The 27,648-nt window shown below is 35.9% G+C and overlaps 1 protein-coding gene across 6 annotated transcripts in view; it reads right to left on the bottom strand.

Annotated features, from left to right (window-relative positions):
• Nucleotides 1-7,447: 7,447 nt before the first annotated feature.
• The window catches only part of SGO2 (shugoshin 2), a 59,603-nt gene continuing 39,402 nt past the window's right edge, over nt 7,448-27,648 (bottom strand). For 2 of the 6 annotated variants that reach the window (XM_035305259.3, XM_002749613.6), the window contains 4 exons: nt 22,227-22,453; nt 18,188-21,100; nt 16,333-16,483; nt 7,448-7,869 (listed from right to left, as the gene is read on the bottom strand). In XM_035305259.3, the coding sequence (XP_035161150.2) occupies nt 7,854-7,869; nt 16,333-16,483; nt 18,188-21,100; nt 22,227-22,453 (3,307 nt within the window). In that variant the 3' untranslated portion in view covers nt 7,448-7,853. Of the gene's footprint in view, nt 7,870-16,332; nt 16,484-18,187; nt 21,101-22,226; nt 22,475-27,648 lie in introns of all 6 variants that reach the window. The other 4 variants (XM_008999165.5, XM_035305258.3, XM_008999168.5 and 1 more) reach the window with 3 other exon arrangements.

Raw genomic sequence — 27,648 nt, 5'->3', positions numbered from 1 at the left:
AATCATCTGGCTAAGATGAAGACGACCCCTGCATTAGGGGTACAGAGTGCTGTAAATATAGTCAACAGTTCTAGTGAAGGATGGATAGTAGTTTTATTCAAAGAATCCCAGTTGAATGAAGAAGAAATGCTAGAATTAGAAAAAAATTGCAATCCCACATTAAAACTACTGTTCAGACAATGCTCAACAATGGATATAAAATAACCAGGTGAAATATTGGAGAAATTCATTACAAGGGATAACCTTTGAACCCACTGTTCAATGTCAGCATCCTTATGAATGAAACAAGGAGATGAAATGAGGAGATAAAGGATCTCCTCGCCAGTGGCGCTTAGCGTCTGTGTAACGTTAATTCTCTTGCGTCTCAGCAAACATTCTAAGTCCTGTGACATTGCTTTGGATGGTCTTATGTTATTGCATATTTTAGGTGATGTTCCAGCTAGATTTAAGTCTGGGAACAGTAGTACGTCCCCTCCAACCAGGCCTGTTGTAGTCCTGAACTCTTAAGTGTAAACAATCATATTTATTCCATCTCTGCTGGAGCAGATCTTAAGGACAACAAATAGGTTTACAACTTTAAGAAATATAAGGTTGGTGCAAAAGTAATTGCGGTTTTTACCAATACCTTCAATGGCAAGAACTGCAATTACTTTTGCACCAACCTAATAATTACTCATTTTAAAACAGAAATATCTTGAGATAAACTTAAAAGTTTTATCACTATTTACAGTTTATCCAGTAACTAACAACAAAGTTTATCTGGTAAATAAGAACAGAGATGTAAAACATATCGGAAAACTTTTAAAAAATAATAAAACTTGGAAAATACAGCAAAGCATAAAAATAAAGATTACCTATAAGCCCACAATTTAGAACTTTCCATTGTTCACTTTTTAGCCTATCCTTATTTTTTGAAATATGCACTGTAACACCTTTAAAAACTTAAGTAGGATTAAACTATTTTTCAGACTTCCTATCACTTGACATACCTTAGAACATTTTCCTGTTATTTCATTTATGTAAACACAAAAATTTTATTGTGAAATTTTCCAAAATTTGTACATAAAAGTGAAGAGTGCAACTGGCTTCTGTCTGCCCCTCACTGAGCTTTAACAATGGTCAACATTTTGCCATACTCCATTTTTTGGTAGTATTTAAAAGCAAATCCTGGACATATTTTAGCCCTAAATACTTCAAAAACACACATACATATTTTTTTTAGTCAGCTGCAATGCCATTTCTTAGGATCTAAACGTCTTTTTTTTTTTTTTTTTTTTTTTTTGAGACACAGTCTCGCTCTATTGCAAGGCGCCAGGCTTCAGTGCAGTGGCGCAATCTCGGCTCACTGCAACCCCCGCCTCCCGGGTTTCAAGCAATTCTCTTGCCTCACCCTCCCCAGTAGCTGGGACTACAGTCATGTGCCACCATGCCCAGCTAATTTTTGTATTTTTATTTATTTATTTATTTATTTTTTGAGACAGAGTTTCGCTCTTGTTACCCAGGCTGGAGTGCAATGACACACTCTCGGCTCACCGCAACCTCCGCCTCATGGGTTCAAGCAATTCTCCTGCCTCAGCCTCCCGAGTAGCTGGGACTACAGGCGCGCACCACATTGCCCAGCTAATTTTTGTATTTTAGTAAAGACAGGGTTTCACCATGATGGCCAGGATGGTCTCAATCTCTTGACCTTATGATCCACCTGCCTCAGCCTCCCAAAGTGTTGGGATTACAGGCATGAGCCACCGCCCCTGGCCTAAAAAAGTCTTTTACACTTGACTTCTTTGAATCAAACAAGAGCTGTGCAATATATTTGCATGTGGTCTTATCAGTCTTCTTTGATCTAAAATAGACTTTTTAACACTGTTAACATGTTGAAAAAGAAACCAGGTCAGTTGTCCTGTTGATATGAACCACTTTTTCAGTGTGGGTAATTGCTTCCCTGCAGTTATTTTTCTACCTTATTTATTTCTTATACACTAAATATTAGATCTAAAGCTTTAAGTTCAGGTTCAATTTTTTTGGGGGGAGAGAACACTTCATAGGTGATACCATATACTTAATACTGCAGCACAGCAGGAAGCATATGGTGTCTGGCTGTTTCAGTCATAATGATGCTGACATTGAACAGTGGGTTCAAAGGGTTATCCCTTCATAATGAATGTCGCCATCAACATTTCACCTAATTGCTTTACATCCATTGTTGAGCATTGTCTGAGCAGTAGTTTTAGTAAGGGGTTGCAATTTTTCTAATTTTTAGCATTTCTTCTTTATTCATCAACTGGGATTCTTTGAATAAAACCATCCATCTTTCACTAGAGCTATTGACTATACCCCTACAGCACTCTCTGCCCCTACTGCAGTCTCTCAAAGTGTGGTACTAGGACAATCCTTGGACAGACTTACCTGATGCTTTTGATTAAGATGCAGATTTCTGAGCTCACCCCTTTAGTGGTCAGATATTGTCTAAAAAAGTTTTCCATCTAGGTAGAATAGAGTTTGAGTAGTCATTTGAATCCAATAAGCTGTGTATTGATCTCAGATATGAACAGGATTTATTACTTCTTATTATTGGAAGACTAAGTGGTCTTTGAAACAAAGTTATAAAAACCAAATTCGAAAGAGTCTGAAAGGTTAATCTCCTCCTCTAAGTCACAGATTACATATAATAGAACTAATACAGAAGCTGACATTCAACACGTATTACTGAAAATTAGAAGAATGAAGTGAGAGAGAAAACAGGCCAGGGCAGAAGGTGGCTTTTAAACCCTTTTAGATGTCCACATGTATTGAACAGGTTAAAAACACAGCAAAGGTAAATAGGGGAGGGCTCAAGATGGCGCTGTGAGAACAACCCAGGATTGAAGCTCTTGGTTAATGCGCGGACAGGGTAAGTCAGGGCCACATTTCCAGACGGATCTTTGTTGCCCATAGAACGGGGAAATTCCCAGGTATAAAAGAGACGTGGGACGCCAGGCAGAGGTTTTGGCTGGTGCAGCCGGCAGCTGGCAGCGGGTACGGCGGCAGCCCGGGCTGTAGCACAGCCGCGCTACACAGCACTCTGCACAAAGCACACTGGTCCGGGGGCCCTGTTGAACCGGCAACCTGAGACTTGAGAGGGCTGAACTTGAGACTGAACGGGACTTGGACAGTGAGCCAGCCCAGGAGATTCCAGGGACACAGCGTTTGGGGTAGCACAGTGGGACAAACAAAACGGAGATTCCAAACGCTCCCGGTGGGGAAATTCCCTGAGGGTGCAGCTCCGTGTGGGAGGGGCGTCCACCATTACCGAGGCAATCCGCCCCTACTGAGGTACACATCCATTGCTGACGCAGCCTGCCGTTGCTGAGGCAACCCGCTACAACAGAAAGACTCCGCTGCAGGGCGTAGCCCGTGGCAGCAAGGCGGAGACCGCAGCAGAAGGGCAGAGCCTGCAGCAACAGGGCGAACCTCACACCAGCAGGGCGGAGCCGTGGCAGGCAAATAGTGACTAGACTGCCTCCTAGCTGGGCAGGACAGCACAACGGACACTGAAAAATAAAGCCCCGACCCGCCCAGACGGAGCATCTGAGAAAAAAAGGGTTTTTTAAAATGAGTTCTGTTGCAGCAGAATTAAACATAGCAGCCTAACAGCCCTGAATGAACAACAGAGCTCACAGCTCAGCAATGGAGCTCCTATAAAGTACAGACTGTCTCCTCAAGCAGCTCCCTGACCCCTCTATATCAAAAAGACTGACATTTGGCAGGCATCATTCTGGGACAAAGATAGCAGAAAAAAGACTGGTAGCATCCCTCACTGTTCCGCAGCTGCTATAGGTGCACCCCAGACAAGCAGGGCCTGGAGTGGACCTCAGCAGTACAGTGGAGGGGCTAGACTGGTAGAAGGAAAACCAAGTAACAGAAATACTTCATCATCAACAATCTGGGCGTCCACTCAGAGACCCAGTCAAAAAGTCAGCAACTACACAGACGACAGGTGGATAAATCCACAAAGATGGGAAGAAACCAGCACAAAAAGGAGGAAAACACCCGAAACCAGAACACCTCGCCTCCTAGAAAAGACCAAAACTCCTCACCAGCAAGGGAACAAAGCTGGATGGAGAATGACTGTGACAAAATGACAGAATTAGACTTCAGAAGGTGGATAATGAGAAACTTTTGTGAGCTAAAAGAACATGTTTTAAATCAATGCAAAGAAACTAAGACACAACATGCCAGAATCTCTGGGACACATTTAAAGCAGTCTCTAGAGGAAAGTATATAGCAATAAGTGCCCATATGAGGAGAATGGAGAGATCCAAAATTGACACCCTATCGTCAAAATTGAAAGAGCTACAGGAGCAAGATCAAAAAAACTCAAAACCTAGCAGAAGACAAGAAATAACTAAGATCAGAGCAGAACTGAAGGAGATTGAGACATGAAAAACCCTTCAAAAAATCAATAAATCCAAGAGCTGGTTTTTTGAAAAGATCAACAAAATAGACAGACCACTAGCCAGATTGATTAAAAATAAAAGAGAGAACAACGAAATAGATGCAATAAAAAACGATAAAGGTAAAATCACCACAGATTCCACAGAAATTCAAACCATCTTCAGAGAAAATTACAAACAACTCTATGCACATAAAGTAGTAAACCTGAAAGAAATGGATAAATTCCTGGACTCCTGTGTCCTCCCAAGCCTAAACCAGGAGGAAGCTGAAACTATGAATAGACCAATAACAAGGTCAGAAGTCGAGGCAGCAATTAAGAGCCTACCACACAAAAAAAGCCCAGGTCCAGACGGGTTCACAGCCGAATTCTACCAGACACACAAAGTGGAGCTGGTACCATTTCTTCTGAAACTATTCCAAATAACCCAAAAAGAGGGAATCCTTCCCAAATCATTTTATGAGACCAATATCATCCTGATACCAAAACCCGGCAGAGACCCAACAAGAAAAGAAAACTTCAGACTAATATCCATGATGAACACAGATGCAAAAATCTTCAATAAAATATTGGCAAGCCGATTGCAACAGCAAATCAAAAAACTTATTCATCATGATCAAGTAGGATTCATCCCGGGGATGCAAGGCTGGTTCAACATACGCAAGTCTATAAACGTAATTCACCACATAAACAGAACCAAAAACAAAAACCACGATTATCTCAATTGACGCAGAGAAGGCATTTGACAAAATTCAACAGCCCTTTATGGTAAAAACCCTCAATAAACTCGGTATCGATGGAACGTATCTCAAAGTAATAAAAGCTATTAACGACAAACCAACAGCCAATATCATACTGAATGGGCAAAAACTGGAAGCAGTCCCTTTGAAATCCGGCACTAGACAAGGATGCCCTCTTTCACCACTCCTATTCAATATAGTACTGGAAGTTCTAGCCAGAGCAATCAGGCAAGAAAAAGAAATAGAGGGTATTCAAATAGGAAAGGTGGAAGCCAAATTGTCTCTATTTGCAGATGATATGATAGTATACCTAGAAGACCCCATCGCCCCAGCCCAAAAACTCCTGAAACTGATAAGCAACTTCAGCAAAGTCTCAGGATATAAAATCAATGTGCAAAAATCACAAGCATTCGTCTACACCAATAACAGGCTTAAAGAAAGTCAAATCAAGAACGAACTGCCATTCACAATTGCTACAAAAAGAATACCTAGGAATAAAACTCACAAGGAACGTAAGGGACCTCTTCAAGGAAAACTACAAACCACTGCTCAACGAAATAGGAGAGGACACAAACAGATGGAGAAACATTCCATGTTCATGGTTAGGAAGAATTAATCTTGTGAAAATGGCTATACTGCCCAAAGTAATTTACAGAATCAACGCTATCCCCATCAAGCTACCATTGACTTTCTTCACAGAACTGGAAAAAACCACCATGAACTTCATATGGAACCAAAAGGGAGCCCGCATAGCCAAGTCAATTCTAAGCAAAAAGAACACAGTGGGGGGCATCACACTACCGGATTTCAAACTATACTACAAGGCTACAGTAATCAAAACAGCATGGTACTGGTACCAAAACAGAGATATAGACCAATGGAACCAAACAGAGGCATTGGAGGCAACACAACATATCTACAACCATACAATCTTTAATAAACCTGACAAAAACAAGCAATGGGGAAAGGATTCCCTGTTTAACAAATGGTGTTGGGACAACTGGCTAGCCATGTGCAGAAAGCAGAAACTGGACCCCTTCCTGACATCTTACACCAAAATTAACTCCAGATGGATTAAAGACTTAAACATAAGACCTGGCACCATAAAAACCCTAGAAGGAAATCTAGGCAAAACTATCCAGGACATAGGAGTAGGCAAGGACTTCATGAACAAAACACCAAAAGCATTGGCAACAAAAGCCAAAATAGACAAATGGGACCTAATCAAACTCCACAGCTTCTGCACGTCAAAAGAAACAGTCACTAGAGTGAATTGGCAACCAACAGAATGGGAAAAAATTTTTGCAGTCTACCCATCTGACAAAGAGCTGATATCCAGAATTTACAAAGAACTCAAACAGATTTACAGGAAAACAACAAACAAGCCCATTCAAAAGTGGGCAAAGGATATGAACAGATACTTTACGAAAGAAGACATATATGAGGCCAACAATCATATGAAAAAATGCTCGTCGTCACTGGTCATCAGAGAGATGCAAATCAAAACCACATTGAGATACCATCTCACGCCAGTTAGAATGGCGATCATTAAAAAATCTGGAGACAACAGATGCTGGAGAGGATGTGGAGAAAAGGAACACTTTTACACTGTTGGTGGGAGTGTAAATTAGTTCAACCATTGTGGAAGACAGTGTGGCGATTCCTCAAGGCCTTAGAAATAGAAATTCCATTTGACCCAGCAATCCCATTACTGGGTATATATCCAAAGGACTATAAATTGTTCTACTATAAGGACACATGCACACGAATGTTCATTGCAGCACTGTTTACAATAGCAAAGACCTGGAATCAACCCAAATGCCCATTGATGATACACTGGATTGGGAAAATGTGGCACATATACACCATGGAATATTATGCAGCAATCAGAAATGATGAGTTTGTGTCATTTGTAGGGACATGGATGAATATGGAGAACATCATTCTCAGCAAACTGACACAAGAACAGAAAATGAAACACCGCATATTCTCACTCATAGGCGGGTGATGAAAAATGAGAACACATGGACACAGGGAGGGGAGTACTAAACACTGGGGTCTATTGGGGGGAAAAGGGGAGGGCCAGTGGGAAGGGGAGGTGGGAAGGGATAGCCTGGGGAGAAATGCCAAATGTGGGTGAAGGGGAGAAAGGAAGCAAAACACACTGCCATGTGTGTACCTATGCAACTGTCTTGCATGTTCTGCACATGTACCCCAAAACCTAAAATGCAATAAAAAATTTAAAAAAAAAAACACACAGCAAAACAAGACAGCCTGGTTTACAAGATAACCAATGCAAAAGTATTTATTAACACATTTTATTTGGTTAAAAAGTTAACAGCTATTGTTTGGTTATATCATGTAATTTAAGTTCTTGTTTATTTAACCTTCTTTTTACCTAATAGCTTCTTTGGGCTATTAGATTAAAAAAAAAGCTTAAATAAACAGGAATATAAGTTATATGATGACCAAAATGATTTGAAAAGTTTAATGCTATAAAATAGCTATTTTATGCATATATATCTATTAACAAACATAAGAATGGACAAATCAACACTCCATGAAAGACAAAAAAAAAAAAAAAAGCTTTTCATCAAGCATTTCTTCTTCTTGATGCTAGTTATTTTCTGTTTTGATTCCTTATGCTTTGAAAATTCAGAGAAACCAGAATCCAGAAATTCACTTCATCTTCTCATCTTGCTGCAAAGTAGAAAAAAAGGAAGATTAGTAACAGCCCAAAATTAATGCTTTTGCTGTGAAGGTTGGAGAAGAAAATTGTTTCATCATAGTAAAGAAGTTTCCGTAAACCACAAGCTTTGCTAAATATTTAAAATACTCTAATTTTTCTTAAATCTTATAGTTCCCACTATCAGAATATTTCAAACAATTTATTTCAAATAAAGGTTTAAGAAAAAATGATCAACATAGATTTTATACATTATGTGTTTGCTACATAGTTCCTTTTCATTAGAAATTTAGCATATATTTAAGAACATGTGAAAATATACAATTTAAAAACAAAGTAAGTGTTCATGTTCCTACCACCCAGGTTAAGACACGAAATATTACCACACCTCCAGTGTGCCACTTTCTGATCACATCCCTCTCCTCCCCAAGAAAGGAACCACTATCCTGAATTGTATTAATCACTCCTTTCTTTACAAGTTTTTATTTTAAGCAACTGTGTATTGCTCTCCTAAAAAGTATATTGTTTGGTTTTATCTGTGTTTGACCTTTATATCAATGAAATCATACTGTAGGTGTTTTTTTGTGACTTGATTTTTCCACTCAATATCTTCATTCATTTTCAAGCCTCTCCTTTATTGAAACATTAAACATTTTATATTCTGTATCTGATTTGCAGTTTCTGCTGTTACCTTGTTCTCCTGTGTGTATAGTGTTTTTCTTTACAAGAGCTAGCTGTTCATTTTCCTTGGGCCTTCAGCTGTGCAAAACATGTTTAAGTGTGAGATAGACAACTCCCTAGAAAATATTTGCTTCTAATAGACAATAGGGGACTATAGCTCATGTACTACTTATACTAAATCCTCAGCTTCGAATTTTTTGTGCCTTTGAGATATTGTGGATTCAAGTTATAATCTGCATAAAGGCTGCATTTATTTTGGTTATGAATTCTAAGGAAAGATTTTTTTTCTCCTTAATTCAGCACCCAAGTTATTCCCTGGGTCTGAACAAGCTAGTGGGGAGGTTATTTTTAGTTTGCTCTTCTATTGAGAAAGTAGCTCAACTTTATGGAAAAAGATCTATTTGAATCTTCATTTTGGATAAACCCTAGGATTTGTCTTCTGTCCCTAGCCCCATAAGGCTGTGGATGCAATTAGGTTCACCTAGTTAGACAAATATCTTCAGGATAAGGTCAGTTTCAGCCTCCACTGACCTCTCTGAGTTTCCTGCTATCATCTGGTCTCTGATCTGAGCTTTTCTTACTAATAGAAACATTGATTAGCTAATAGTCATTGGCTAAGAAATGCATTCAAGGCATGTTTTTTAGTATTTTACTCAATAATTTTATTTTTTTCAGTAGGAGAGTTGATTCATGAACCTAATACAACATGCTTCAAGATATGGAGTTTATTTATACTTTACATTTTACATGTATATGTGTAAGTGTGTGGTTTTAGATGAAATACACAGACATGGTCCCAAATTAAAAAGGTATACAAGATTGGGTGGAAAGGTCTCTTCCACTCCTTTGTACTTGTCTCCAGAGCCAGTATTAACCACTGCCTTGGGTAACTGATAGAATTTAATTAATCTTTTTAAAAGAACTACCTATTCTAAACGAAGCAGCAAAATGCTATCAGGAAATAGTATTCTATTTTAGTTTACATGTACAGTGCATGAAGATTATTTGCTAAACAGCTTAGCTGGTATAATTTTTAAAAGCAAAAATCACAACATTCAGTATAAATTCTGAGTGATGACCAGTTGCCACTTTTGCTTTCTTCCTTCTTTTTTGGACTGGAAATGGTATGCACTAGGTATATCACAGCTTCTAGTAGCTCCCATGAAAGTGGATCCTAATTAAAGCTGCTTGCTATTATGGAATGATCATCATAGGTATTGAAGATGAATGGCAGGAGTTATCAGGAAGGTCACATAAATATGTTTTTAAAGTCTTTATCTCTTAAGTCCCAGAGCACTGAACATGACAAATGAGGTTACTTTTAATATAATAAAATGACAATCCAAAATGAATATGTAATAATTATGATGTTAACATAGCAAAAAGCAGAGCAACCACCTTTCTGAAGCAAAAACTACAGGAGATACATGGAAACACAGGACAAAGTAGATTTTAATATACCACTCTTAGTGTAAACTTAGTACAAAACAGATCAAGTGGACAAAAAAAACAGACAAAAGATCTAAGCAACATAATAAACACAGTAAGCCTTAGGGATATATAACAAACTTTAGATCCTGATTATGGAGAACACACATTTTTCTCAAGTACTCACAGCATAGTTTTAAGTGCTGATCCTATAGTAGGTCACACACACAAAAATATACTGGCAATTTCCATAAAGCAAAAATATTATAATAAATAATCTGACCAAAATGCAATAAAACTACATTTACAAATAAAAAAAAAAAACAAGAAAGGGCCATCCACCTAGAAATTTTAAAATGTCCTAATAAATAATTCCTGAATAAAAGGAGATACTTAAAAATGACAATGAAAACACTACGTGTCAGAATCAAGATAAACTGAAAGCACTGATCAGAGAAAAACTAATTGCACAAAACTTTTTTTTTAATTGTTTTTTTGTGTGTTTATCTTTATTTTTAATTTTTCAAGTCAAGATCTTTCTCTGTGCAGTGGCACAAGCATGGCTCATTGCAGCCTCGATCTCCCAGGCCTAAACCATCCTCTCACCTCATCCTCTCTAGTAGCAGCTGGGACTACAGATACATGCCAAAATGCCTAGCTGATTTTTAAATTTTTTGTAGAGTGAGGGTCTCCCTGTGTTGCCCAGACTGGCTGGTCTCAGACTCTTGGGCTAAAGCGATCCTCTCACTTCAGCCTCCCAGTGTTGGGATTACAGGTGTAAGCCACTATGACTGGCCATAAAACACTGCTATCCACATAAATGAAAGAATAAAAATAATAAATTGAATTCCCTGCTCCAGAAATGAGAAAACAACAACAATAAAGTAAATCAAAGAAAACACAAAGAAGAAAACAATAAATATAAAGCAGAAATCAGTGAAGTAGAGAACAGAAAAACAGATCCAATTAGTAAATCAAAGTCCTGATTTTTTGGAAAAATTAATAAAATAAATAAACTACTCTCTAGCTTGATTAAGAAAAAGAGAAAAAGAATAAACACAAAAGATAATAAATGATACAGGTAAAATAATTATGGGAAAAAAGATATTTAAAATTCATTTACATGTCCAATTCAGAAAAGATAATTTGCAGGCTTTTATGCAAATAAATTTGAAAACTTAGATGAAATGGATAATTTCCTATGAAAATACAAATAACAAAAATGACCCCATAAGAGCCAAAAAGCTTAAACAGACTAATTTTTACACACACAAAAAATAGTCAACGTTATTAAGGAACTACCCCACACAAAACAATACTAGGTCCAGATGGTTTCAGAGGGGGATACTAACAAACTTTCAAAAACCACAGAGTCTCAACGTTTTAAAATGATATAAGTATATAACATACAAATAATTATAGACAAATTATAATGCTCTATAAATTATTTTACTAAAGGAACCAAGAAGGTGACTTTCTTGATTCCCTTAATATGATACCTAGGCCAGATAAAGACAATTCAAAGACAGATTAACTATAGACTCATATCAGTTATGTATGTTGCTATAAAAATTCTAAACAAAATATTTTAGCAAACTCAATTCAACATCACATTATGAAAAACATACTCCATGACCAAGTGAGATTTATTCCAGGAAAGCAAGGTTAGTTCGGTACTAGAAAACTCATCGACCGACACCATGTTAATAAATCTAAGGAAATAAAGCATATGATTATCTCTATAAATGCTGAACAAGCCTTTGACAAAATTCAACAATCATTCAGGATAAAAACTCAATAGGCATCAAGGGGGATTTTCTTAGTAAATTATATACGTATCTTAATCCTAAAGCAAGTATCTTATTTAACGGAGAGACAAAAATACTTCAATAGAAGTATTTCAATTACAATCAGGATCAAGGCAAGCACGCCTACTATTCTTGCTACTACTTAATATTGTGCCTGAGTTAATAGTCAATGCTAATAGAAAAACAATAAGAGGCATACAAAGGGGTAACGAAGTAAAACTATCTCTATTTTTAGATTATATCATAGTATACCTGGAGAACTGGAGACAATTGTGAGATAAGAGAATAACAGTTTAGTAAGTAGCAAGACATAATAAACTGACAGAAAAGTCAACCGTTTTCATATATATGAACAACACTGGGCATGAGTTACAAGTCCATATGTAATAGCAACAAAGAGAACTAAATACTTATAAATAAATTTAACAAAATATGTGCAAAACCTATGTAAGAAAAATCTAAACACAAGCACTTCTAAATACTTCCAGACACAGAAGATGACTTGAACATTTGTTATTGAGTAATAGATAACTAAATCAACACAGTATAAACAATGTGCATACATAGTGCTCAGATCTCAGTTTCTCAGATTCTCAGATATCCTCTGTTCTTGGATAGGGCAATTCCATTATTGTTCTCAATTAATTTAAGATTAACTCCCTAAATTAAGGCAGAAATTCAGTACAATCCCAATAAAAACAACAAGCTAGACTAGTGGTTTTCAACTCAAGATGATTTTGCCTCCCAGGTGAAATTTTGCAACATCTGGAGACATTTTTGGTTGTAAATGTGAAGGTGCTACTGACATCTGGTGGATGGAGATCAGGGATACCACTAAACATCCTACAATGCACAGGACAGCCTCCAATAAAAGAGAAATATCTAGCCTAAAATGTCAACAGTGCCAAGGTTATGAAACTCTGAGCTAGACAAGTCAACACCATCCTAAGCTTCATATGGAATGACAAACATTCAACAACAGTGAGAGAAACAATGAAAAAGAAAAACTATGAGAGGCTACCAGCCTTACCAGACATTAAAACATACTACAAAGCCTCTACAATAAAGAAGCAGATTACTGGCAAAGGTGATGGGATGTCTCACTTCTGAGATGACATTTTGTTATGTAAGTCTCCACCTTGCTAGAGGACTTGCTCTAGAGTTTCTCCATAGCTGGCTTTGAAGTAAGTGGCCATCCTGGGAAGGAGGCCATATGGCAAGGAGCTAAGCACATCTTCTAGCCAACAGCAAGAAAATGAGGCCCTCTGTCCAGAACCACAAGGAAATGAATTCTGCCAACAACCTGTGTGACTTGGAAGCAGATTCTTTCCCAGTACAGCCTCCAGATGAGAACCAGCCTGGACAATACCTTCAGTGCAGCCTGATCACACCCTATTCAGAATACCCAATTAAACTCTGTCCAGATTGCTACTTTAAGCCACTAGGCTTATGGTAATATTGTTTTTGAGTAATAGATAACTAAATCAACACAGTATAAACAATGTGCATACATAATGCTCAGATCTCAGTTTCTAAGCAAAATTCTCTAAGGGAACCAGGCTTCTCAAAGAAGTGCCTGATTTTGGCACTTCTCACTAGGATGAGCCTGGAATATCCTGTGTGTCAGAAAGTAAGAAAGTGCTCCAAATAGCATGAAGTCATGTCAAAAGGACACAGAAGCCAACCTGAAGGAACTCCTAATGATCAAAGTTGGAATAACTTGAGCAACAAAATAAATATTGATGGTATTGGACTTTCATCTATAGAACAAAAGAGATATCCATGATATATGAAAATGGAGAAAGACAACTCTTTCTTACAGATAAATTCCAATTAATGTTGAAGGAAAGGGAGAAATAGAAAATCACTACTAGTAGTACCCACAGTTGTAACTGTTGCAGGCAAGATCCACCAATGGATGCTCAAATTAGTGGGTGAAAGTTTGAGAAATGGAATGTATAGACTCAAAGTATCTCCCTCCCATGTTCATCAACTATAGAGAAAAAGATTGTGACTTCACACTTAAAAAACCCAGCAGACACCACCTTAACCAAGGAATCAAGGGTAACATGAATAGCAATGAAACATGTTGACATCATATATACGATACGATACAAGAACTTATAATTTCTTCTTGGAAGAATTTTTATTTACCAAAAAAATATTTTTGGTAAAATATTTACCAAAAAAGCACAACACATTGTAATCATGAGAAAACATCAGACACACCCAAACCGAGAGATATTGTACAAAATAAACTGACTAGTGGTCTTCAAAGGTGTCCAAGGCAGAAAAAAAGAAAAAAACTGAGGAACTGTTATAGGTGGAGGATGTTTAGGAGAAACAACAACTAAATGCAATGTGGGACTCTAGACAGAATTCTGAAACAGAAAGCGATGTTAGTCAAAGTCCATAGTTTGTTAATAGCATTGTACCAATGCTAATTCTTTAGTTTTGATAATTGTACTGTGGGCACATAAGACATTAAAATTAAGGAATGCTGGGAGAGGACCATATGGGAAACCTTTGTACTATTTTTACAACTTTACTGTAAGTCTAAAATTATTTGAAATTAAAAGTTTAACTTACAACTCATTAAAAGACAAATGACTCAACTGAAATGTGGGCAAAGGATCTCAACAGGCCATTTCTCCAGGAAGATATACAGATGGACAGGAAGCACACAAAAAGATGCTCAACATCATTAGTTATCAGGGAATTGCAAATCAAAACCACAATGCAATATCACTTCATGCCAACTAGGATAGCTAGAATCAAAGTCATATAAAAACAAATGTTCACAAGGATAAGGAGAAATTTTCAAAAATCATCATTTGTTGGTAAGAATGTAAAATGGCACAGCAGCTTTTGAAACAACTTGGCAGTTCCTCAAACAATTAAACAGACTTAGCAATTCCATTTCTAGGGATATATCCAAGGGTGGCGGGGAACTTTACACACAAAACCCTGCAAATGAATGTTCATAGTAGAATATTCATAATAGCCAAAAGATGAAAACAACCCAATTGTCCATCAAAGGACAAATGGATAAACAAAATGTGGTATATCTACACAATGAAATATTATTCAGTCATAAAAATTAATGAAATACTGATACATGCTACAATATGAAAAAAACCTTTAAAACATGCTGGGTGAAAGAAGCCCGTTGCAAAGACCACAGATTCTCTTATTCCATTCATATGAAATGTGTAGAACAGGGAAATTTAGAGAGACAAGAAGTAGATTAGTGGTTGCCTAGAAATGAGGGATAGGAAAGTGATAACTAAAGGGTACAGGGTTTCTTTTTAAGTAAAGAAATGTTCTAAAATTGACTGTGGTAATGGTTGCACATATCTATGAATATACTAAAAACCAGAATATTGTACACTTTTTTTTTTTGAGACAGAGTCTCGCTCTGTCACCCAGGTTGGAGTGCAGTGGTATCTCAGCTCACTGCAACATCCACCTCTGGGTTCAAGGTGATTCTCCTGCCTCAGCCTCCCAAGCAGCTGACTACAGGTGCATGCCACCATTCCCAGCTACCTTTTGTATTTTTAATAGAGATGGGGTTTCACCATATTGACCAGACTGGTCTCAAACTCCTAGCCTCAAGCAATCCACCTGCCTCGGCCTCCCAAAGTGCCAGTATGATAGGTATGAGCTACCATGTCTGGCCTAAATTGTACAGTTTAAATTGTATGAACTATATCTCAATAGCAGAGAGAGAAAGAGAGAGAGAGAGAGAGAGAGAGAGAGAGAGAGAGAGAGAGAGAGAGAGAGAGAGAGAGAGAGAGAGAGAGAAAGACAGGCCCCTTGGTTCTTAATTTGACTTTTAATTTTCTTCTTTCACCCTCCCTTACATTCTGTCATCTGGTGGTTATTGTTTTAAAATACCCATGAGAATCATTCTTTTTTTTGTTAGATGTGATCATTGTTGGCTAGTTTTGCTAAAAACTTTAAGTTCTTAATTTTTAGAGAGAGAGATGTAGGAGTGTTTTAAGAATCAAATGACTCAATATTTGAGACTCTGAAATATAACAAAAAGGATAGACGAAGTAAATATGACAAAGTGTTAATAACTGTTGAACCTGAGGATAAATTGGAAGAGGGCACTATTCTCTTTGTTGGAGTACGTTTGAAATTTACAAAAACAAAGAGAAAGGACTGTTACTCTTTGAGAGTAAAGGGCACATAAAACACTTTAACTTCTAGGAAACAATGTAGGAAATAAGCAAATGGCTAAGAGATAAAAAATGGCTTTGAAATCACAGGCCATGAATTTCTAAAATTATAATTATCAGGTTACAATTTAAAATATGACAGAACTGGGAACCAACCAAAAGTAAATCAATTTAAATCCAGACAATACTCCAACCCCCCAAAATATCCTGTTCAAAGGATATATTTCTTCAAACCTTACCCGAATCACACTGTGGTTGTTACATATCAATAATATATGCTTTACTGAATTATCAGAAGCGCTCAATACTGATTCAGACAGAATTTTTTTTAAGGCTATATTTTATAATGGCACACTAAAATACTTGAAATACTTACTCTCTGAGGCTTGGCTCTTTCAAATGGAAAGGAGCACACTTTCTTCTTCTGCTTGTCCGTTCTGAAGATAGATCTTCTGACTTACTTTCAGATTTAGCAGTGTTATTTAAAACAAAACTGGTATTTGTCAAGTCCTGTAATGGTCTATCATCTGAAAGGAATATTATTTTTCACAAATATTTTTTAAAGTATATAGAGATCACTGCAACAAATTTTAAATCTTGATTCAATTTTGAGAGGAAAGAGACTAACATTTGAAACAAACTGTCAAACTAGACTGCAACTTTTTTATTCTGAAATCACATGTGGCTCCCAAAAGTTCATCCGAGTTCAACCCCTTTTATGGAAGCACACAAATGACTGCACATTCATTCAACATATCTGCCAGTGATCTCTCTCTGTGAAACGCACCATGAGGAGGAGCACAGAAATGAAAAATGTCTCACCAGTACTCTAATAGATCCTGCAACTCTGGACCTTTGTAATTCTTTTTCTTCAGTGTGCTTTTTACCTGGAATTGACTTACTCACCAAAACCCTAGGGATTTATACACATATATTGAAATAATAGGTACCCAGTAAAAATTTTTAATTGGTATAGGAATGTTTAATGTTACAAAATTTCTAATGGCAAAAGAACATTCTTAGGATCCACTGTTAAGGAAAAAAAATGGGATGAGTTAATGTTATATATAGTATGACTTCAAACTTATATTTAAAAATCTGTAGATTTGGGTCTGCATGCACATGGTAAGGGAATTAAAGTTCTCCCAGGTAATTTTTTCCCCTTCCCTTTTCTGACACTCTACTTTTAATTTTCTGCAGTGAGTACTATTTTAATAACTGGGGGAAAACAAAAAATAAATACTATAGGTAAAAATCTTACTTATCCAGCTGGGCGCAGTGGCTCACGCCTGTAATCCCAGCACTTTGGGAGGCCGAGGCGGGCAGATCACAAGGTCAAGAGATCGAGACCATCCTGGCCAACATGGTGAAACCCTGTCTCTACTAAAAATACAAAAAAATTAGCTGGGCTTGGTGGTGTGCACCTGTAGTCCCAGCTACTTGGGAGGCTGAGGCAGGAGAATTGCTTGAACCCGGGAGGCAGAGGTTGCAGTGAGCCGAGGTCGCACCACTGCACTCCAGCCTGGCGCCTGGTGACAGAGTGAGACTCTGTCTCAAAAAAAAAAAAATCTTACTTATCCTTTAGGGCCTAAAATGCTACCTGTTTAAGAATGCTTTTGAAGATTCCTCTAGTTAAAATTAATCCCCATTATATCCCTTAGCATAATGCATGTGCTTTTTATTAAATAATCATTTATTCCTTTTCACCATGGTTACATACATGGAATGTGAGGAAATGAGGTTGGTATTGTTTATTTCTCAATCCTGTATAACACCTAGAATACAGGTGTTATTCTAGAATAAGGGTTTGATCACATTAAATATATGCTATTGAATGGGGAAAGAGTCTCACCCTCAAGAAACATGCAACTGTCTTCAGTAAAACAAAACCAGTGCAATTCATTATTATATACATTTAAAACATTCATTTTCCTTCAAATGTAAGAAAAAGGAAATTATTTGCCTAAGGTCATTATTAGGCAAGTTTGTGGTAAAGGTTAAATCCGTTTGTAGTTGCAAATGTCCAAGATACTCTCACTGTTACTTTCCCAAAGTATGAAACTTTCTTTATTCCTTCATGTCATTTCTATGGATCATGTACTTAGTTATATATTGTTTTTAAATTCTGGAAAAATATCAGTTAGAAAATACTTCACTGGCTACGTGAAAAACAAAAACAAAAAACAAAACACTTATAAAACTTTATCATTTCATAATGGTTATTAACCTACCTACTCCTGAGTTTTGGGTTCTCCGGTTGACTTCAAATTTCATCTCGTTCATCTTCTCATGCACGTCATCACTTACTTGAAAGGCTGGTGAGCATTCCAAGGCAAAATTTTCTTTTACTATCACATTTTTACTAGAAGAAATACTCAAAGGTACTAAACTCTCATGAACAGTGTCAACAGAAGAATCTCGTATGTCAGGTGAATAGATCTCAGACAAAGATTTCAATGCCTTTGTGTAAAAGTCTGGCTTATTTTTTACTATTTTCTCATTCTCCAAATTGTTTTCCTTATCTGCTTGTTGCAATCCAACAGACTTCCCCTGAATGGTGTTGAGTATTCTTTCCATTATTTCTTGGCTCACTGGAGAAGGATCTATGGAGGTCTTTCTTTTCTTTGACTTAGATGTCATTTTATTTACTTTTTTAACCTGACACTCTCCTTCTTTCATTTTTTCCACAAAAAGGGTATCTCTTTTTTTATTCAAAGTGGTAGTGCTTTGCTTCTGAGTCTTACATAGTTCAACTAGGTTTCCTGGATCAGAATCTGCTTCACTAGTAATACATTTTAAATCAGATTCTAAGGAGATAGATGTCTGTGAAGATTCTGTTAACTGTGAAGTACGTTTGTTCTTACCTTTTGTCAAAATGTTCTTTGCCTTGCATGATGACTCTTTCTTACGCTTTTTAACTACTTTGCGGGAATCTGGAATTTGATTACAACTTTCCTTTCCATTACTGTTGATTTCCATATAGTGTTCATTGATAATGTCTTGGCATTCAAGTTTTTGTTTAGATTTAATTATTTTAAAATCAAGATCTTTGGTATAACTTTCTTGGACAAGTACATCTTTATCATTATCCTCATATATCTGGTTCATTTCATAAATTATTCCTGTCTTCCAATTCACTTCATTCCTAAGCTCCTTATTTATTTTTGATTTATTTTGCTCAGCAGATTTCCTATCAGTGACATGCGTTTTCAAATCCAATATATTCTGGGTGTCATAATCACATAACTTTCCATTATCTTTGATAATAAGATCAGCTGTTTGAAATTCATCTGTGATTTGCAGGTTTTCAGAAATGGTTTCTTTATCCCTTGGGGTTATAGAAAAGACGTTATCTTTTCCTAGGTCATGTATACCTTTGTCATCATTCTTAGATATTTGGTTGGTTTCAGAAATTATTTCCCACTTTTGATACACATTTAGTCTAGGCTTCTTACCTATTTTTGAATCATTTTGACAAGCAGGTTGCGTATCATGGACATGTTGTTTCACCCTCAAAACATTCTGAATCTCATAATCATAGAGGTTTCCACTATCTTTGGTAGAAAGAACAGGCATTTCAAACTCACTTGGGTCTTCTTGGTTTCCGGGGATGATTTCCTTATCTTTTTGGGTTAAAAAGAGTGAGTGACTTTTAACTGTGTAATCCATACTTTTGTCATTATCTAAATGACTCACTTCAGAAATTATTTCTGTTTTCCGACTTACTTTCTGCCTAAGCTTCTTATTAACTTTTGATTCATTTTGCTGAACAGGGTACATATCAGTGATCTGCTTTTGCAAACCCAACACATTCTGGGTCCTATAGTCACACAGATTTCCACTGTCTCCGGTAAAAAGAGCTGGGATTTGAAGCTCTTTGGAAACTTCTATGTTTTCAGAGATAGGTTCTTTATCCTCTTGGGTTTTGAAGAAAAAATTATCTTTTTTTAGGCCATGCACATATTTATCATTATCCTCATACATGTGGTTCATTCCAGAAATTATTTCTGTCTTCCGGTTTACTTTCTTTCTATGCTTATTACTGTTTGGTCCATTTTGCTCAGAAGGTTGTGTATCAGTGACATATTTTTTCGAATTCAATATATTCTGGGTCCCATAATCAAATAAATTTCCATTATCTTTGGTGGAAAAATTGGCTGTTTGAAATTCATTTGTGGCGTCTAGGTTTTCACAAATGGTTACTTTATCCTTTTGGTTTGTGAGTAAGTTATCGTTTTCTAATTTGTGAATCACAAATGTCTGTCTAGAAGCTTTACTTTTATTACAAGTTATGGAATTCTGTTCCTTATCAAATTTACTCTCCTGGTGAAGTTTATCTGAACTTTGGGGGAAAAAGTATGTTTCTTCTTGCTCATTTGTTATTCTTTTCTTCTTTTTATTACACTGTACATTTTCTCTGTCATCTTGTTCAAAGCCAGTATGAAGGGTCATTTTCTTCAGTTCATTCACCTGAGCTAGCTGTTCAGGATCAAAAATAAAACCTGGATCTTCTACATCTTTTTTGCCATCCAGGACATCAGATCTTTCTGGCCTGTTTTCAATCTTTTCCCCAACAGCCACATCTGAACTATTTTTAGACTGTTTCTTTGATCTTTCTTTCTTTTTCTCAGAGCTTGAATCTTTCACTTTTCTGAAAGTTTTCATTCCACATTCATTTGTTTTTTTATTACTTTTCTTTTTAATGCCTGTTGTTACTGTGACAATTTTGCTGACTTCACCAGCAGTTAAATCCATGTCAGCATCATACACAGTTTTCTGCAATTGAAGGTCATCATCATCCTCAACTGGATTCTTGCACTCTGCATTAGGTTCACTGGCAGACTTAGAAGATAAGCTAGGAAGATCCTGTTTATTTATTTGCATTTCAGTATTTGTTTCATTAGCATGGCCATTTATCTCATTACAGCAATTTAATTCTGGACTTAAAATGCGTTGTTGATCTAAAACTGTTGTACATGGAATGTCCGCAGAAAGATTATTTGATTCCCAAGATGACCCATGCTTCTTCCTTTCAGTCACATTACTAGGAGATGGTTTCTCCCATCTGTGGCCAATAGATTGGGCATTTCTCATCTCACTCATTAGAGAACTCTTAGAACTTTGGTCTGAGTTGGAATGGCTTTCTATTAAGAAAAGGAAAACAAAACTAGAAATAAGTAGTAAAATAAGTAATAAGTTACTTTAAAAAAATTAGATTAGAAATCAAGCTGTTTCACAGATATAATTTCTGACGATGTGTTCTGCTCACATCCTAATACTACTAAGAATCTATGCTTATAAGAAAATAAGTTAGAAATAATGAGTACTCATAAGTCACATTTTACATTTGTATGTATGGAAAATATATACTGAGAATGGCTGCCTCAGCCCCAACAGTAGAGTGGAGTAAGCCAATAGTAGAGCCATTAGCATATATTTCTAGAGTGAAAAGAGGCCAGCAAGTGAATCCAAATTATAGTGATAACTCTGAAAAGGATTACTATCCAAGTCTATCAGCAGGCAGCTAAAATTTATATAAATTATATATCCATATATTAATATATGTGTGTATGTGTGTAAATACATACACATATGTATATATGTATACTATATACATTATATGTATACTATATATGTGTGTATATATTATATATGTATACATATACACACATACACACACACTTTCAGAGAGAAAAAATAATCCTAAGCTCTAAATTCAACATTGCTATGGTGCCATATCCCAGTCTGAAAATCTATGGCAAATGTGTAAGCACCGTATTATACCACAGATTATCATTTAGGAATACTATGTAAATAAAATGTAAGTGCCATCTTTTTTCTTGCTCAACTATTACTCAGGCTCAAGTTTTTGCCTTGCCAGTAATTAATTGGTGATGATCTTGAAAGAGTCTCTATACCTATCTAGGCCCCTAACTTTCATATCTATGAAAAAAGAGGGTAAAACAAACTAAAAATACGATATCTTTCAAATCATAAGCTAAGATATCAAGAAAAGCTGATTAGGTCCATTCATTCCTAAACAGTGTTTCCAGAGTAACCATATTAGGCCACTGTAGATCTGATGTTTGTCAGCATATTTACTTTAAGTTAAATTTGCCACCAGCAGTTTTAAATGGCAGAAGTTAGCAAATCTGTAACATAAGTGATCTAACTTATTAACTGTTATACACCATTCTCCTCAGGAAGAATATCAGATGAATGTAACTATTTAATACAAATACTCAAAATGAATTTTTAAAACAATCTCACCTTTGGGAGGTGCATCAACTATAGAAGAAATACGTTCTGAATCATCTGAACCACATACATTCTGATTATTTTCCTTAAGAAATAACACTTCCAAATTATCCGGAGTTGATAAAGGTTGTATTGTTGATCTTGAGGAAGTATCAGGTAATGTCTTTGATTTAATATTATTGTCACATTGCATTTTCTCTTTATCATCATCTTCATCATCATTTGAAGTTAACGGAACCCTAAAGGCAAGTGGGAAGGAACTGAGAAATTTTGTATTTTATAAAATTTTTTTTTAAATGCATGGACAATTATTTCTATATTCTATTTAAGATCAAACCACAAATCCACCCTGGTACTTTTTCAAGTTCAATGAAGACTTTTAAAGGTAGGAAATGAATAAGTAGTTTCTACTAGAACAGAACTTGGAAGGAAACAGGAATGCTTCTTAACCCTTTAATCACAGTGGCCCCAAAAAAGGATCATTTATATATTTACTGGTTGTCCTATTAGAATACTACGATTAAGGAAATGAAAAAGTTCAAATGTACTTAAAAATAGCTATATATAATATTTATACTTTTCATATAATTAATTCTATGTAATACCCAAAACTCTTCCTTTGGATTCTAGCAAATATAATTGCTTATAAAATTATGTGTGAAATAAGTTTCCAAAAGGCATCCAAGTACACTAAAACCATTATTCCTAGAGTAATTAAATTTATGGGAGGAAAACAGAAATCCACAGAAATAATTTGATAAACTGACATATTTGAATTCAAAGAATGAAGAGCAATATCCTCCACCAACAGTAAAGAGTTGCCTTGCTTTCCAAGGAAATCACAGATATTTTAATTTATAATAAGAAAAATAAAATATTTCTGATAAATATTTATGAGAAATTTAAAGGCAACTACCAATAGAATAGCTTTTGGGAGGAAATGTCTATACCACTTGAGGAAACAAGTTAACAAAAATAAACAGAGAGGTTCTGCTTCTGGTAATGGCTGAACAGTTACTATCAGACCAACCATACCTAACAATAATGACTATAAATTCTGGACAAAATATTTAAAAAACAACTACTACAAGTCAGTGGAGTATGGACAAAAAGCAGGTAGAGAGTTAGTAAAGAGGGGGCCGACACTTGGAAGAAGAGTGAGTTTCCCATTGTTTACAGCTTCAGCTGGTGCAACATTCAAAAAAAGTTAGAAACCTACAGTCTTATTGGTTCACGGTGAGAATTCATGGCAATTATAACAGCTGTAAAGTGATGAAGGAAAATATCATATAAGAGATGTAGAGAGGAGAGCCCTACATTTTGTGTATAAATGCTCCCCAAATATCTAGCTGACCTCTGAATCTGAATATATGAGATAGAATCTAAGCAGCCCAGCTAAGGATAAAACAACTAAAATGAGATTTCAGATGTTGCTAATTTTGGGTTCAGACAAAGTTACTGCCTACTAAAATTGAAACATCAAAACTCTTTGGAAGAGCATAACTGAATTTACATTTTCTACAACAAGGCATACAAAATGCCCAATTGTAATCTAATATTATCCAATATATGAAGCAACAGAAAAACATGATTTAAACTCACAGGGAAAAGATAATCAAGAGAATGACCCTGATATGCAACTGGTCAATAAACACATAAAAATATACTTAACATCATTAATTATTAGGGAACTACAAATAAAAACCATGATAAGATACTACTTCGCAGCCCTAGATGGCTATAATCACAAAAATCGATATTAACAACTGTTGGTGAGGATATGGAGAAATCAGTATCCCGATACTTCACTAGTGGGAATGTAAAGTGGTGTAGAAGCTTGGAAAAACAATTTGGCAGTTTCTCCAAAAGTTAACACAGAGTTACCAGATGACCCAGCAATTCCACTATTAGGCATATATTCAAGAGAACTGAAAACATAGGTCTACACAAAAACTTGTACATGAATGTTTATAGTAGCATTATTCATAATAGCCAAAAAGTGGAAACAACATCAATCTCTTGATTGATGAATGGATAAACAAAATATGGTTTATCTATACAACAGAATCATTGTCCCTTCATAAAAAGTAATGAAATGCTCATATGTGCTACAATATGAATGAACCTTGAAAACAATATGCTAAGTGAAAACAGCCAAGCACAAAATGCCACATACTGTATGAATCCATTGATATGAAATATCCAAAATAGCCAAATCCATTTAGATAGGAAGTAGATTAGCAGTTGTCAAGGGCTAGAGGAGTGGAGAATGGAAAGTGACTACTATAGATATGAGATTTATTTTTAAAGATGAAAATATTTTAGAATTGGACAGGGTGAAGATTCAAAGCTTTGTGAATATACTAAAACCACTGCACTATATACCTTAAAAGGATAAATTTCATGTGATAAGAAATTTTATGTTATGTGAATTCTATATCTCTTTTTTAAAAAGTAAATACAAGAAAGGAAATAATTTAAAAATAGACACCAATGAAATATAAAACATAAAACTGAAAAAAATAAAATCAATGAAGCCAAAAGAGTTTTTAAAATAAAAAATATAATTGACATACGAATTACAAACATACAAATTACAAAAGTCAGGAAACAAAGTTTCTTACTACAGATGCTACAAGCATTACAAGAATAAGAAAAGCATATTATAAACAACTTTATACCAATAAACTTTACTGACTAGATAAAATGGGTGATTTTCTTGAAAGACAAACATTTTCTAAATTGACTTAAAAAGAAATAAAAAATTTGAAGAGTCCCATATCTCCATCAAGCTACCATTGACTTTCTTCACAGAACTGGGAGAGAAACACCTTAAACTTCATATGGAACCGAAAGAGAGTCCATATAGCCAAGACAATCCTAAGCAAAAAGAACAAAGCTGGAGGTGTCATACTACCTGACTTCAAACTATACTACAAGGCTACAGTAATCAAAACAGCATGATACTGGTACCAAAACAGAGATATAGAACAATGGAACAGAACACTGACCTCAGAAGTAATACCACACATCTACAACCACCTGATCTTTGACAAATCTAACAAAAACAAGCAATGGGGAAAGGATTCCCTGTTTAATAAATTGTGTTGGCAAACTGGCTAGCCATATGCAGAAATCTGACACCGGATTCCTTACACAAAAATTAACTCCAGATGGATTAAAGATTTAAACATAAGACCGATCACCATAAAATCCCTAGAAAAAAACCTAGGCAATACCATTCAAGACATAGGCATGGGCAAGAGCTTCATGACTAAAACATCAAAAGCAATGGCAACAAAAGCCAAAATAGACAAATAGGATCTAATTAAACTCCAGAACTTCTGCACAGCTAAAGAAACAATCATTAGAGTGAACCAGCAACCAACAGAATGGGAAAAACCTTTTGCAATCTACCCATCTGACAAAGGGCTAATAACCAGAATCTACAAAGAACTGAAACAAATTTACAAGAAAAAAAACTCCATCGAAAAGTGGGTGAAGGATATGAACAGACACTTTTCAAAAGAAGACATTTATGCAGCCAACAAACATAAGAAAAAACCTCATCATCACTGGTCATTAGAGAAATGCACATCAAAACCATATTGAGACACCATCTCATGCCAGTTAGAAGGGTGATCATTAAAAAATCAGGAGACAACAATGCTGGAGAGGATGTGGAGAAACAGAAATGCTTTTACACTCTTGGTTGGAGTGTAAAATAGTTCAACCATCGTGGAAGACAATGTGACGATTCCTCAAGGATCTAGAACCAAGAAATACCATTTATCCCAGCAATCCCATTACTTGGATATATACCCAAAGGATTATAAAATATTCAATTATAAAGACACATGCACAAGTACGTTTATTGCATCATTGTTTACAATAGCAAAGGCTTGGAACCAACCCAAATGTCCATCAATGATAGACCATATAAAGAAAATGTGGCACATATATGCCATGGAATACTATGCAGCCATAAAAAAGGATGAGTTAATGTCCTTTGCAGGGACATGGATGAAGCTGGAAACCATCATTCTCAGCAAACCGACACAAGAACAGAAAACCAAACACTGCATGTTCTCACTCATGAGTGGGTACTGAACAATGAGAATGCATGGACACAGGGAGGGGAACATCACACATTGGGGCCTGTCAGGGGGTGAGGGGATTAGGGAGGGATAACATTAGCAGAAATACCTAATGTAGATGACGGAGGGATGGATGCAGCAAACCACCAGGGCATTTGTATACCTAAGGAACAAACCTGCACAATCTGCAAATGTACCCCAGAACTTAAAGTATAATTCAAAATTAAACAATATGCTTGTAAATGATCCATAGGTTCAAAGAAGAAATCAGAAAAAAAAAATCTTAAACTAAATAATGATATGGTATATCAAAAGCTGTGAATCCAGGAGAGAGTGATGATGCATGCCTATAGTCCCAGCTACTCAGGAGGCTAAAGCAAGAGGATCATCTGAACCCAGGAGTTCAAGTCCACCTTGGGCAACAGCACATGAAAACTCATCTCAAAATAAACAAACAAAAATTGTGGAACGAAGCTAAAGCAGTGATTATAGGAAAATAACCTTAAATGCTCACTTTTTAAAAAGAGAGACTGAAAATTGATCACCTAAAATATCCTGAGAAGCAAATAATAAGAGTAATAATAATAAAAAGAAAAGCAAAACAAAAAAGAGGAAAGAAACAATAAGGAGCAGAATCAATAAAATAGAAAACAAATATACTAAAATAACAAGATAGCCCCAAGTGAGACCTTTACAAAGATGAATAAAATGGATAGACCTCTAGAGAAAAACTAATTTAAAAAAAAGTGATGAAACACAAATAACCAATACTGAGAAAGAAAAAGAGAACTTCACCACATACCCTAAACATATTAAGCACATTAACTTGATAATATTATGGATAATGTTATGCCAGTAATTTTAGATGAAATGGTCAAATTCTTTAAAAAATATTTAACAAACCTAACATAAGAAGAAACAGAAAATCTGAGTATTATTGTACCTATTAAAGAAATGAGATGTTAGGCTAGGTATGGTGGCTCACACCTGTAATCCCAGCACTTTGGGAGGCTGAGGCAGGTTGATCACCTGGGGTCAGGAGTCCAAGAGCAGCCTGGTCAACATGGTGAAACCCATGGATTAAAAATACAAAAAAAATTAGCCAAGTGCAGTGGTGTGCACTTGTAATCCCAGCTACTCAGGAGGCTGAGGCAGAGACTGCTTAAATTGAAAGGTGGAGGCTGCAGTGAGCTGACATTGTGCCATTGCACTACAGCCTGGGTAACAAGAATGAAACTCCAACTCAAAAAGAAAAAGACAGAAAATGGCAAGCCCAGATAACTTCTAAACAAACAAACAAATAAATTCTACACAAATACAGCCATAAAACAGAATAA

Source organism: Callithrix jacchus, chromosome 6, assembly GCF_049354715.1.
Source record: "Callithrix jacchus isolate 240 chromosome 6, calJac240_pri, whole genome shotgun sequence".
NCBI lineage: Eukaryota > Metazoa > Chordata > Mammalia > Primates > Cebidae > Callithrix > Callithrix jacchus.
Note: the sequence above shows the minus strand (reverse complement) of the source record. Positions and strands in the feature narration are given on the sequence as shown.